The following is a 12,898-nucleotide window of genomic DNA, read 5'->3' on the forward strand; positions in this document are numbered from 1 at the left end:
GTAGAGCCCATATTCAAGATAAAACAAATCCCACACGTGCTTATAAAAGAGTTTGACGGATGGCATCGAGTCGGGATCTAGTTGTCGGAAGCGATACGCCAGCATAGAGGCGAGGGCGACGTGCCCTCCAATCATCGGGACGAGGTTGAACGTTCCGGTGGCCGCTCGCACACCAGTTGCAACGGCGTGCACATAATTTAGCAGCAGACAGACGGATGCACCTTTCGCGATGCGCGCGACACCTACCTTGGTAGCAAAAGTATCTATCTGGAAAGCCTATCAAATCAGAAAAGAAAGAAAAGTGTTGCATTAGAAAAAATGTGACTGACTGTGAGCAGCACTTTTCGTGCAATAGACATTGTCAGCACTCACCTTGTCTCCTTCAATATCGGGAAGATCCTTGGTGACGGCAATCACGGTCGCGAAAGCCGTCATGAACCGTGCAATAAAGGCCACCTTAGGTGACCAAACAAATGGCGCGTTGATGGCGTCCTTGACGGCATAGTAGACGCCAAAATTGAGCAGAAAGCCTCGGACGGTAGCAATTGTGAGCCCAGCCAGCACGGGATTCTTCTTCGTCCGAATGGGAGGCACAGAGTAGATGCCGCCGAGAACAATTCCCATACTATATAACTTGAAGAGAAGACGCGGAAAGAATTGATAAACCAACGACGGTCCAACCAAGCCGGACACGACAACCGCGACCCAAGCAAATCGCTTCGACATTTCTCCGCTAGCCACCGGCAAGAACGGCTTATTGAGCTTGTCAATGGATTCGTCGTAAATCTGATTGATGCCGACAATAAAGGCGTTGCCGAGCAATAAGGCAGTCATGCCGATCAGGGCTCGTGGCAGCATGATACTCCAGTTGGCATTAGCAATCGCGCCCGGCGTATCTATCAGAGCACGAGTCGTCCCGGCAATTGAAGCTAAGATGGTGCCGCGAATTGTGTGGGGACGCGTGAACTTGTAGAGGGCCCGGAGTTTGGCTTTGAGCGATCCCAACTGCGCTTCTTCACGAGCCCGAGCGACGGCGTCGGGATCGAAGTCGCCCTCCACCGACATTGAACGGGCCACAGGCATCATATACAATGGTAATTGGGGCCCAGTAGCTTTTGGGAGTCGAAGCTGAAACAAGCATGCGGATGGGAAAGAGCTTCTTTGTGGTTGGCCATGCGAGAATGCCGATACACTCGATGTCGCCGACAGCAACATAACGACGAGGACTGACCACGTTATGGAGCCCATTTTCTTCCCAGAGGAGTTGAAGTTGTAGTGTGGAGAGGTAAGAGCTGTTTCTCTTCTTTATATCATCCTGATAATTATCTAGACCAGCCTGCACAGATGTGGAAGACGCCGGACAACGATGAGCATCGGAAGAAATCAAGAATCCTGATTGTGTGAAGACACGTCGAAATGTGCGTGCGTGAAAAAATCTCGAGTCGTCAGCCACAGCCGTATTTGCGTCTGCTCTTGTCCGTATATTATTGGATTGACTGTGAGCTAGGATAACGTGTTCACACATATACCAGTCTTTGGATTCAGCTGTTTGACCTTACATCAGCAGCTGAAATAAGTTGTGTTCATGTATTAGCACAATTTTGTTAATGCAAGTTTGTTTATTCAGTGTTAGACAGGAAAGTCCGTTTTGGAGATTTCCTCGGGCCACTCACTGTCAACCACGCAGAGCAGTGCAACAACGGGATTTTTTGTTCATATCTGTTGAGTTTTTGGACGCCCAGTGGGTCATTGACAACTGTTGACCGCTTGCAACGTTGGGCAGGTAGTTATCCTTTGTCATTTTGACAAAACAGAATCAACCAGAAAAAATGCACAGCGGATCTATGCTATGATGTTTGTTCTCTTCTCTTTATAAACCCTATTGCTCTAGTCTCATCTGCACCAACAGGTTTGACTGTGAGAGAGCCTACTCGCCTCTCTAGCTAGCCAGATAGGTTGCAAAGTGACAGTCAGAAACGCATCCAGCGATCTCACACAGCAAAGTTTGTTACCAGACACATTAAACATACGGTTAATAGACGTTATTTTCATGCGACGCCAAATAGAATTAAAAGACATACCTCTTTTAATTACTTAATGTCATCCGCTATTAAAGTTGATGTTCCTCGGCGAGCAGGCCGTTAGCTCAAATTGGTTTGCCTACGATCAAATTGCAGCCGTTACTAGCTGGTATGTGTGGTAGCTGTCGCCGACCAAACTATCGTGAAGACGCCATCTCATTCATGTGATTGAAGAAGGCAGTGGAAGGGTCTCCATTCTGTTTAAAGCTGGCCTTGTACAAGACAGTAGCTACCCACCTGGAACTGGAGAGAGCAAAAGTTGCATTCTCAAATACAAGTACTGTCGCTGAGGATCACTACCTGTGCGCAACAAACGATGGGAGGCGAGTACAAGAAGCAAGTCCTCGTTCTGGTCTCCAACACGAACTTCAATCGAGGGCAAGTCCAGAACCAGAATCGTGCCGTCAGTCTCTTGAATGCTCGAGGGATTTCTTTCGAAACGCTGGATGGGGCTGATCCGACGAACAAAGAACTGTAAGATAGCCAACGAACGAATCGTGTTGCTACGAATGGAACGCAAACTAAGCTTGGTCCACTTTCTCCTACATTTCCAGCCGCGACAAGCTTTTCGAAATCAGCGGAGTCCGAGCAAACTACCCTCAGTTCTTTCTAGTGGACGGCAGCGACAACATTCCTCGATTCTTGGGCGACTGGGAGAAGGTCGAGGCGCTCAACGATGCGAGTAGCCTTCCGGATCATATTCTGGAATCCAATCCCTCAATTGTGACTTGGCAGAATGTTCTCGGGTGAGCATACGTCTAAATTTGGGGTTTATTGTTTGTTAGAATCATATCCATTTGTGGGAACTGCTGTCTTCAAAGACTGTATAGTAGAGAAGTTCGCAGGAAACCAACAAGTAGCGTAAGTCGTTTTTTACCCTGACAGTAAAAAGGAGCAAGGGGGCAAACCAAAAAATGTCCACATGACATCTTCGCGTTCAACTTAGTGTTGCCCATATCAGCACCCGGTTTTGCTGACTAATAGCAAGATGAGCCGATGCGAGAGGTGGCCAGGGCTCTCTATTTGCAAGCTGTCCTTCCAACCCTGACAGTAAAGAGAAATAGAGAACGAGTCGCCTTCGCAACACCGCATGGGTAGTGCAAACGAGAACAATAGGTAGTAACTTCAGGCTCGTGAACCCTCCGCTAGAGTCGAAACATGGGGTTATGTTAGATTACATTCGCTTACATTACATCACATTTACTGTTAGTTTAAAATACAGTAGCCGATCGAGCATAACAGCAAGTTCGAAGTCCGTCTTCTCACATTCGCAGTCAGTCAAGTCAAGCTTGAGCTCGGCCCCGGTCACAATGCAGAAACAAAGTATTGCGTTGTTTGACAACAAGCTTTGATAACAGTTAGAGATCACAGGCTTCTGGACTCAATCGTCTTTGTAGCCCAAACCATGGCGACTTCCAGTCCAGATCTTCTTGGCGCGTCCTCTCCTGCTAGCCTAAACGCTGGAACTTTGGACGACCGGCTAACAGCTAGTCTGAACTCCCAGCAATTTACCGTCGCGGCCTACTTGAATCTAGCACTGGCGTCACAACGCGAGAACGCAAAAGACGATCCTCCCGACGTCATCGCGCAACAGCGCATGGCCGAACTTGCTTTGCAGCTTCAACTGCAGACACAGTCGTGCCACGAAGAAATCGGACGCATAGGGGCGGAGCTGCAGGCTATTTTGCCCCGTTGCGCGGCTGATATCGGACGGGTAGGTGTGGGGCTTGAAGGATTGCGTCAGGACGCGACATCCCTTTTGGAAACCACTTCCGTGGATATGGAACAAGACGTCTCGTCGTCTTTGGAAACACTCAGTACCTTACATGCTCTGCAAGCCAATTTGACGCGCACGAAAGAAATTTTGACGGCCGCTGCAACTTGGGATTCCACCCTTTCGACTATCGCACCGCTGCTCGCGCAACAAAACTTGCCCGACGCCGTCAACGCGTTGGCGCAGCTCGAAAATGGTGCACAAGCGCTTCAAGGCATGCCTGGTCTGGAAGATCGCGACATCGCAGTTGCTAATGTTCGTCAACAAGTGTCGATTCTGTTACAACCTCAGCTCCAGAATGCTCTCATCCATATGCAAACGCGCTTAGGGCCTCTACAACAGTGCGTGCTTTTGTACTCCAAACTTGACAAAATCGACGCACTCAAGGAAGATTACGTGAAAACGCGGCCTACGAGTCTCCACAAGTCGTGGTTCGATTATAGCCCTTCGTACGGTGACGATGTCGCTGATCAGAACGCAACGGCGTTTTTAGCTTGGCTGCCAACTTGGTTTGATGCAGTATTGACGTTGATTGGTGAAGAGCGACGACAAGCTCTGACAGTGTTTGGGCCAGAGAGTGTGTCGGAAATAGTAATGAAGGTATGTACAGGGGAAGCTGTTTACCGATGAGGCACGCTTGTATTGAAACATTTTTTGATTCTGGTTAGGTATTTCGAGAATGCTTCCGTCCAATTCTGCCTTCCTTTAAAAGTCGTTTGGAATCAATCTATTCTTCGGAGGAAACCGGTCCTTCAAAAGGCTCTTTACAGTCGGTATGCTCCATTTATGAGTCTACCCTACAGTTCCTTTCTTTGGCGTACGAAACGATTGCCGGCGGTTGGCTCGATTTGGTAGAGGGCGGAACGATAAAGGGCAATGGATTATCAATTTACAAGGAAATGGGGTTCGTCTTTCGCCAGATTGCGTCCCCCTTCGTTTCTTATCAACAACGGCTTCCAAATCTGGAAACACGATATTCGACTGCGACCACCCAGACAATCATACGAGAGATGCACCAGGCCGTCTCGGATGTGTCGAATGGAAAGGCAACGCTGGAAACATTGCAAACTGCTACGCAGCTTTTACAAGAGCTCTCAGGTGCATCATTCCCCTTGGCTGAAGGCGCCGTCGCCCGCTTTGAGTTGTTGAACGGAGGCTACAACAGCGCCTCTGCGCTGCAAGCTGTAGATAAGATTGTTGCAACTTACTGTGGCGAGCTTGCCATCGCTATTAGAACCTTGTCCGCAACCACGACGGCCGATGAAACTGCGTTGGCTGTGAATTTCGACGAGTCGCACGTTCTTTGTGCGCTTGAGGTTCTCAAGATTGCCGGCGCCTTTCGGAAGAATTTACTTGATCTTGAAGTGAAAACACGAGAACGTTTGACTGTGTTATCAAGCCGCATGTCGTCTTACATTTCCAAGGAGAAGGAATTGGAAGAAGTCCCTGCAACGACAACTCGAAAATCGTCCGCTGCTGTCGTCCTATTGCCAGATTCCTTTTCAGCTGTTGAAATTGATTCCTTCTTGACGAAGGCTGTTTGCTTCGACGAGGAAAATAACGAAACAAATGCTGCGTTAGTCATTTTGCAGCGTTTGGCGGAATCAGGACCGACGTCTGTGCCGCTCTACCCTGAAACCGAGGATGCTACACGACGTTTGGCAACTTCATGCCACACGTTTGTCTTCGATGTATGCGCAGCTGTTCCTCGTCTTCATTTGAAGGGAATGTCTTCCTTGCAAAGCTGGAAAGAAGCGAATGAACAGGATATCAACTCGTATGGCATTCTCCCCCAATCATACATTACACATGTCGGCGAGCACATGTTAGCGCTTGTGCAGGCTTTGGAGCCATTCGCATCTGACTCTGAGGCACTGGGTTTGGCAAACGAAGTCATGGGTGGAGTCCACGGTGTTGCCATGCAGCCATGGAGAGAGTTTCTCAGTGCGTCAGGGACCATGGGTTCAGAAGATGTCATCAAGAGCCTGATGAACGGGAAAAACCTCGACAACTTCGTTGTAGCATCGGCTGCGCTTGGAGAGGAAGAAGGAACCGAAGAGGAAGAAAGCGAGGCCAACAAGTTTTGTAACGTTTGGTTGGATGTTGTATCAACGGCTGTCACTGGTCGTCTGTTAGAGCGGATCATGCGAATTCCTTCCTTGACTCCGAAAGGATGTGAGCATTTGAATACTGACTTGAACTATCTCGTCAACGTCTTTTCGGCGCTCGGCGTCCGCGGGCACCCGCATCCATTGCTTGGTCATTTGGCCGAACTTGCTTTGGTTGAGGCGGATGTTTTGGCGCATCGTATTGACGGCCGGAATCGTGGTAGTTCGATTGAAGCTTCCCTACGATCCGTAGAAGAACGACTTTCCGCAATGAAATCAAGATACTAAAAGTGATGACTCGAAGCAAAACGATAGTTATGGCCTTTTATACTAAAATAGAAAAATCTAGATAGCAGCAAGCACAGCTAGGCCAACAAGGACGTAGAGAACAGTAGCAGACGTGACGCTCGAGCTAGACGAACCGCCAGGCGCGGCGGTTGGAACTATGGGTTGAGCTTCACGAATGTCAATAGTCGTTCCGTTCACTAAGGTCAAAACCTGTGTTGAGTACTCATCGATTTCGGGCTCTTCAAGGGTTCCAAGATCCGAAGCGTAGTCAATAAGGGACTGGGTGTAAAGTACGAAAGTATCAACGTACGCGTCCGAGGTCTGGTCAATTTCTTCAAATGTTAAGTATCCATCACGAGGCGTTGCAATAAAGTTGTTGGTTACAACGTTGTAAACGGCTTGCAAATCCAAAGGCTCCCATTCTTCTTCCAAACGACGATTCACTTCAATGTTCGAGAAGCGACTTCCGAATTCAGCAGTGTAGTCGACATGCCAACGAAGTCCTGCAGAAACTGGAAATGATCCCCCGCCTCCACCTATAGTCGGATCCAAAAAGAAATTTACCGAGTCCTCTAAAACCCTACGAATCTGATCTCCTGTCATCTCCAAAGTCACTAATGTATTTGAAAAGGGTAAGATTTCAAAGGCGTTTCCGAATGTAAAATCACCTTCAAAAATCGTTCCACGACAGCCTCCAGCATTTTGGATGGCAATGTCAGCTGTTGGTACATTGAAGAGAAAGCCTTGAGCAACAATCAAACAAACCCCACCACCAACTCTCGACCGATCTTCCTTCCCGGGACAATTCGGGTCTGAACCATCGGCCCGCGTGTGGCAAATGTTTTCGGCAGCTATAGCGACCTTCCTCGACGCAACTTCTTCCAAACTATCACGAAAAGGTTGCAGAGCCGCAACAACTTCGGCCTCTTCACCTGGATCCGTGAAAATACCAAGCTCAAGCAAATAATTGCGCATAACCAAAGCATCGGCTTCGTTGAGGTCAAATCGCTCTTCGTCGGGACGATCACGTACCGTGAAACGGCTTGGGTTGATGGGAAAGTATACTTCGCCGTTGCACGAAAGAACATTCCCATCCGCATCAAACGCTACATCAAGTTTTGGAACTAGTTTGTGGTATTCCCAAGCCTGGACAACACAGGTACCGCTAACAATCGCGGCGTACTCTGCGGATGGGACCAAGCCAACCGGAGATAACGCTTGGGCGTCACCTAAGAGAGAATGAGAATGCCCACCAATTATCACATCCACTCCATCAATAGCTGCAAAGCCGTTGAGATCAGTGTCGTATCCAACGTGTGTCAGGAGCACAATCTTGTTGATACCTTGGGTTTGCAACTCGGCAACGCAAGCTTCAGCGGAGGCCTGTTCTTCACCAATAGTCGTGCCTTCGTCAGGAAAGGACGACTCTTCCGTAGATGTCTTTGTGGTAATGCCGCAGATGCCAAGGAGTTCTCCGTTCGACAAGGTCTTGATCAGGAATGGCTGGATTGAGTCGTCGCCAAGGTTGTTGAGTTCCGAATCCGGCCCGGGATTGACTGTAACATTTCAAAAGAACGATGAGTTGAGACTTTCGGTAAAGGTGCCATATTTGACAGTGGGCACTCATCTGATGGTATGACTTACGATTGTAGGACAAGACAGGGTTATTGAGGAGTCGAGTGAAGTTGGCAAGATTTGCGTCTCCGTCGTCGAATTCGTGGTTCCCAGCCACCAAAGCGTCGTAGCCAGCCGTGTTCATGACGGCGGCATCCGGCGCGGGGCCGTAAAAGCTGTAAAAGCTCGTGCCGGTGATGGCGTCGCCAGCGTGCAAAACACAGACTTCCTGACCATCGGCTTCGGCGGCTGCCCGCAGGGCTTTGATTTGAGCGACGGAACGGGCCGCACCACCTATAGTGAAATGGCAATTTATAAAGTAAAATGAGCATCGGATGTCGACATGTAACAAAGACAGGCAGCTACGGAGATCCAATCATTTAAATGCCTGGCGCTTTGCAAACGTATTGTCTGTATGATTCGGACGTACCGTGGTACATGCGCAGAGCGGATGTATTGACACTCAAGCCCGAAGGGATGGCATCGTCAAACAGGTCCATCGTGTTTTCGTCAAAGTGGCTATGATGATCGTTGATATGAATGAAGGTCACATTGGTGGCAATTCCTTGCTGGGCCACGGTGAGAGAAGGAGAGCTAAGGAGGGCAGTTGCAAACAACAAGGAAAAGCGGAGGGCTCCAGAAGAATAAAGCTGCACCATCTTCGCAGCCTGTATCTCAGTTCTGTAGACTTCACACGGTCGTTGCAATCTTCAAAATGCCAACTTGGGAAAAGTGAGGTATCGTGTAAAAAAACCAATGAAAGTAAGATTGCATGAGCATGAATCTTTTGTTTTGTTTTTGCAGCAATTCATGCGTAAGAGTTGATTGACAAGATTCAACTTCAGTTTTGACTCAAAATTACATACATTACGGTGAATCTTTTTCTTCCGAGTTGACTAAATGTAATAACGATCGCAATGGGGCGGGAGACTAGGTGGTGTGAATGACCTAATGTAAACCTAAAAAGGTATGATGCTGGTGAATCTTGAACATCCATTGCCATAATTTTAATGAATTGTGCCACTGCGAACGAAAGCACTTCTTGGTTGGTTCGCTTGCGATCCGGTACCAGTATTACTCCGTCCAATTTGGCAAGTGGGAAGCTTTACTGGCCGAATCAGGAACAATTAGTCACAACAATCTATATACTGTAAAAACGATGGCTATATTTAACATGAGACAGAAAAAAATATTTTTGACAATGGATATTTCGGTCTACACTTATGTATAAAAAGGTGGAAGTATGAGTAAAGTGGTCCCCTTTGCTCTTATGATAGCTCGCAGTCTTGTGTGACAAATAATAGCTAACTAGTAGACGATTTTCTTTAGCTCTAAATGTGATGAAACAACTCTCATTCTTAATGCAATCGAAAACAGATCTTCGTGACGTCCATCTCCGGGATGAACGGTAGTCTCGGGACTACGTTCATGACTTGAACCGCTCGCTGTGAAATGTCGATCTCTCATTGTCAATTTCTGATCGTGGGGATTCCTTGCTTGTCTCCGCGACATTTCTCATAACGCACCAAATTTCCTTCGTCACAGTCAATCATCAACGAAGAAACCTCGTGCGAAGACTTCCCACTGTTTCTTGGACAACAAGTATCTGTGGTGTTAACTGCGGAAACGAAATGGTATCAAACCGACGGAAGAGAAAGATTCTCGGATGCTTTCTCCTCTTTGCGACTCCCATTGACGGCTTGTTGGGAGTGACTTCAGCTCCGTCCTTGACGCGGAAAAAGAGGCGTCACTCAAAGTGGAGCTTCCTAACTTCGCCGTCCTCAACAACGAGAGCAACTTTACGATCGGGGAAAAGTAGCTGGCTAGAAGCTGCTCCTCATCGGCAGGTTAATACGAATGCAAGTTCACCTCCAACTGAGTCATTATCATCATCATCACCCGCGACTTCATTTATCAACACGAACTCTCCAACTTCATCGGCAAGTAGCGATGCCCGTCATACGGATTCGCCATTATCCCAAATCTATGAGGACGACGAACATCCACGGGCACCTCGACCGCCGCCGTCATCTTTTTCGCGTAACGAAGACTGGCTAGAATCCGTTACGGGCGAATTACTCGATCTGGATGTGTACCCCCTGGGCAAACTCACTGACGACGATGTCGAATCGATTGCCGGTCTCATGGCAGCTTGGGCTCGGCGAAAGTCCGTCACCGCTGCACTTACAGTCGAGAGGTTACTAAAACGAGTTGTCGACGATTTGAAAGAGGGGAATCAGCGCGTGCATGTTACGACCCGAATGTATTCCTGTGCGATTGACGCCTGGGCGAAGAGTGGCGTCGAAGGCTCTTGCGAGCGTGCCGCCCAAATTCACGATACATTGGTGCAGCACTATCAAAGTACCAACGATCCACTTTTGGCACCATCTGTTATGTCCTTCAACACAGTCGTCAATGCCTGGGCGAAATCAAATCACGACGATGCACCCGCTAAAGCTGAAGCTGTGTTGGAAGAAATGATACAGGCATACCGAAACGGCAACGAAGCGTTAAAACCGGATGCGGTTACATTTTCAACGATATTGGATGCTTACTCGAAATCCAATAAACCCAACGCTGTAGCACGCTGCTACGAATTGTTTCAGGTTATGGACGAGCTGGACGTCAAGCGGAACGTATACACCTTTTCTGCGCTACAAAATGTTGTGGCAAGATCTCGGATTCCGAACGCGGCGGAGCAAACCATGAATATTCTACAGCAGATGCTCAAATTGTACGAAAATGGAGACGTCTTTGCCAAACCCAATACTTTAAATTACAACGCCGTTCTCAACGCATGTTCGCGAACCCCGAGCAAAGCCAGCGCTCAACTCGCCGACGACTTGCTGCATAGCATGGAGTTGCCCTTGATACAAGGCGGTTATGATGTCGAACCCGATCGTCTATCCTACGCCATGTGCATACTAGCCTGTGCTCGCTGTCCTGACGAAGCATTCGGCGTGCCGAAGGCCGAGGCCAATTTACGGCGCATGGAAAGTCGGGCCATTATGGAAGCCGCCAAACGGCAACAGATCTCCAGCGCGGCGCCACCTACTGTTACACTCGACATTGAATGTTTTAACGTTGTGCTCACCGCCTTGTCCAGGCGTAAAAACATACCGCCGACACGGACCTTAGAAATTGTGAAACGCATGGAGGAATACGCCGAGCAAGGACAGGAGCATTTGCGTCCGAACGTGCGTTCCTGGAATGCCGTTTTGAACGCGTACGCCCGGGCCATTGCGGTTTCACCTCACTCAACGGCTTCCAACTCGTATGCTCAAATGGCCGCTGAGTTTCTCCAGCACATGCGCCTTGATCTGGGTATTCGGCCCGACGCGTTTTCGTTCGCCGCATTGCTTAGCGCGTTCCAAAAATGGGACCATCCCGAAGCAGTCGCCCAGGCCGATGCTTTGGTTCGAGAAATGGAATCCTTGTTCGAACAAAATGAGATTGACGCTCCGCCTGATGTGTATCAGTACGTCGAAAGATATAGAAAATCTGTGTGCTTCTTTTCTCTATGTTGACACAAGCTTTGTTCCTTTTCACTTCAAAAACCGCAGCTATACAATTCTCTGTGGAGCCTGGGCTAGGTCGGGCCAAAAGATTGCCCCTCAACGCTGTTTGCAGATTCTAGCACACATGGTGGAACGGCATCGCCTAGGCTATCCCAACGTGAAACCAAACGGTTAGTATACTCTGTGTTGCCATCATAGCTTTCCTCATGTGACTCATAATGTGTTTTTGCGCTACTGTAGTCCGAACATACAATGCCGTGTTGGATTGTCTTGCGCGCGCTGGCGCGGAAGACCGTGCTGAGCAATTGCTGTTTCATATGTTAAAATTGTATCGAGACGGAGATCATGATGCCGAGCCCGATGCCTTCACGTTCAATTGCATCATTCACGCGTTCTCTAAATCTCGACGAAAGGGCGCCGGTCGGAGGGCCGAGTCAATTCTGGACCGTTTTTTGGAATACCACGAAGAAGAAAATCAATCGATCCGTCCCGACACGCGATCATTTACCCACATTATTGCTCATTATGGTCGAAGCCGTGAGTTGGATGCCCCATATCGAGCCGAGTACGTTTTAAATCGCATGGTATCATTGTGTAAAGACGGCAACAAAGATTTAGCCCCGAACCTGTTTGCCATCAAAACTGTTGTGGACAGTTACTCTCACGCGAAACATCCCGACGCTGGTCGTAACGCCGAGCGCTTTTTAAATCTGATTCGAGAATTGAGGGAAAAGCATGGCATTACTAGACTTGAGCGTGATACTTCATTTATGAACAGCGTGCTGTTTGCGTGGTCGAGCTGTGGCAGCGAAGATTCCGGTCATCGCGCGGAAGGTCATCTGTTGGAAATGGAAGACAGTTTTGACCAAGGAACCATCTCTTTTCGACCGGACTCGCGAAGCTACGAAATGGTGCTGTCGGCGTGGGCAAAGTCAGAAAGCAGCGACAAAGCGAAGCGTGCGTTGCTGACTCTACGTCGTATGCAAGAGCAGCAACGGACCGGCAATCCGTTTGTCCGAATTGATGAAGCCGCTTATTCTTTTGTCATTAATGCTTGCGCCTTCAGTAATGCCGGCGAGGATCTCGAAGCTGAAGCATTCACAATCGCAGTAAAGCTGTTAGACGAAATGCTGGAGTCTAAAAGCGTTCATCCCAGCTCACTTACATACGGATGGTTTATTCAGGCATGTGGACGCCTTCGTGTGGCGCACGCATTAAAAAGTGTCCAAATAGGAAGGGCATTTCATCTTTGTTGCGAAAATGGTTTAGTAAACGACTTTGTTTTGCATCGGTTAAAGGGAGCGGCGCCAGATCCAGTCTTCAAGGAGTTGCTGGCTCCTGTTTTGAGCAACTTACCTCCTCGTTTTCCGAAGGGAAGGCTCGCAGTAAATAACCTCCCATCAGATTGGACTTGCAACGTCCACGGGAACAGAAAAATAAGACGGCAATAGGACAGTCGGCGAAGAAATGGATTTATCTCTCCCTCTTTTATTCGCCGTACAGTGCAGCTAAACT

At 48.5% G+C, this 12,898-nt stretch overlaps 5 protein-coding genes across 5 annotated transcripts; 3 read left to right on the forward strand and 2 right to left on the reverse strand.

The window, feature by feature from the left end:
* Nucleotides 1–177: 177 nt before the first annotated feature.
* PHATRDRAFT_2738 (predicted protein) lies at nt 178–978 on the reverse strand (the record flags this gene model as incomplete). Its single annotated transcript, XM_002178060.1, has 2 exons — nt 178–276; nt 373–978. Coding segments are annotated over 2 exons (705 nt in total), but the record flags the coding sequence as incomplete, so codon positions are not given.
* A 1,273-nt stretch (nt 979–2,251) lies between these two features.
* On the forward strand, nt 2,252–2,961 carry PHATRDRAFT_43692 (predicted protein). Its single transcript, XM_002177743.1, has 2 exons — nt 2,252–2,555; nt 2,636–2,961. Exons 1-2 carry the CDS (start codon nt 2,398–2,400, stop codon nt 2,829–2,831), a joined length of 354 nt encoding a protein of 117 aa, XP_002177779.1. The 5' UTR covers nt 2,252–2,397; the 3' UTR covers nt 2,832–2,961.
* A 525-nt stretch (nt 2,962–3,486) lies between these two features.
* Nucleotides 3,487–6,320, forward strand: PHATRDRAFT_43693 (predicted protein; the record flags this gene model as incomplete). Its single annotated transcript, XM_002177744.1, has 3 exons — nt 3,487–4,455; nt 4,524–6,149; nt 6,217–6,320. The coding sequence occupies 3 exons, from the start codon at nt 3,487–3,489 to the stop codon at nt 6,235–6,237; spliced, it is 2,616 nt and encodes an 871-aa protein (XP_002177780.1). The 3' UTR covers nt 6,238–6,320.
* Nucleotides 6,309–8,584, reverse strand: PHATRDRAFT_43694 (predicted protein; the record flags this gene model as incomplete). The annotated part of the gene is made up of 3 exons (XM_002178061.1): nt 8,296–8,584; nt 7,896–8,159; nt 6,309–7,807 (listed from the first exon to the last, which is right to left on the reverse strand). The coding sequence occupies exons 1-3, from the start codon at nt 8,522–8,524 to the stop codon at nt 6,309–6,311; spliced, it is 1,992 nt and encodes a 663-aa protein (XP_002178097.1). The 5' UTR covers nt 8,525–8,584.
* A 912-nt stretch (nt 8,585–9,496) lies between these two features.
* PHATRDRAFT_43695 (predicted protein) lies at nt 9,497–12,834 on the forward strand (the record flags this gene model as incomplete). The annotated part of the gene is made up of 3 exons (XM_002177745.1): nt 9,497–11,343; nt 11,429–11,553; nt 11,624–12,834. 3 exons carry the CDS (start codon nt 9,497–9,499, stop codon nt 12,832–12,834), a joined length of 3,183 nt encoding a protein of 1,060 aa, XP_002177781.1.
* Nucleotides 12,835–12,898: the final 64 nt, after the last annotated feature.

This window comes from Phaeodactylum tricornutum, chromosome 2, assembly GCF_000150955.2.
Source record: "Phaeodactylum tricornutum CCAP 1055/1 chromosome 2, whole genome shotgun sequence".
Lineage (NCBI taxonomy): Eukaryota > Bacillariophyta > Bacillariophyceae > Surirellales > Neidiaceae > Phaeodactylum > Phaeodactylum tricornutum.

Bases quoted from the DNA above. Each gene is read 5' to 3' on its own strand.
- PHATRDRAFT_43692 (XM_002177743.1), top strand. From the start codon at position 2,398: ATGGGAGGCGAGTACAAGAAGCAAGTCCTCGTTCTGGTCTCCAACACG. The intron at 2,556-2,635 runs GTAAGATAGCCA...CTACATTTCCAG, and splicing joins GATCCGACGAACAAAGAACT to CCGCGACAAGCTTTTCGAAA.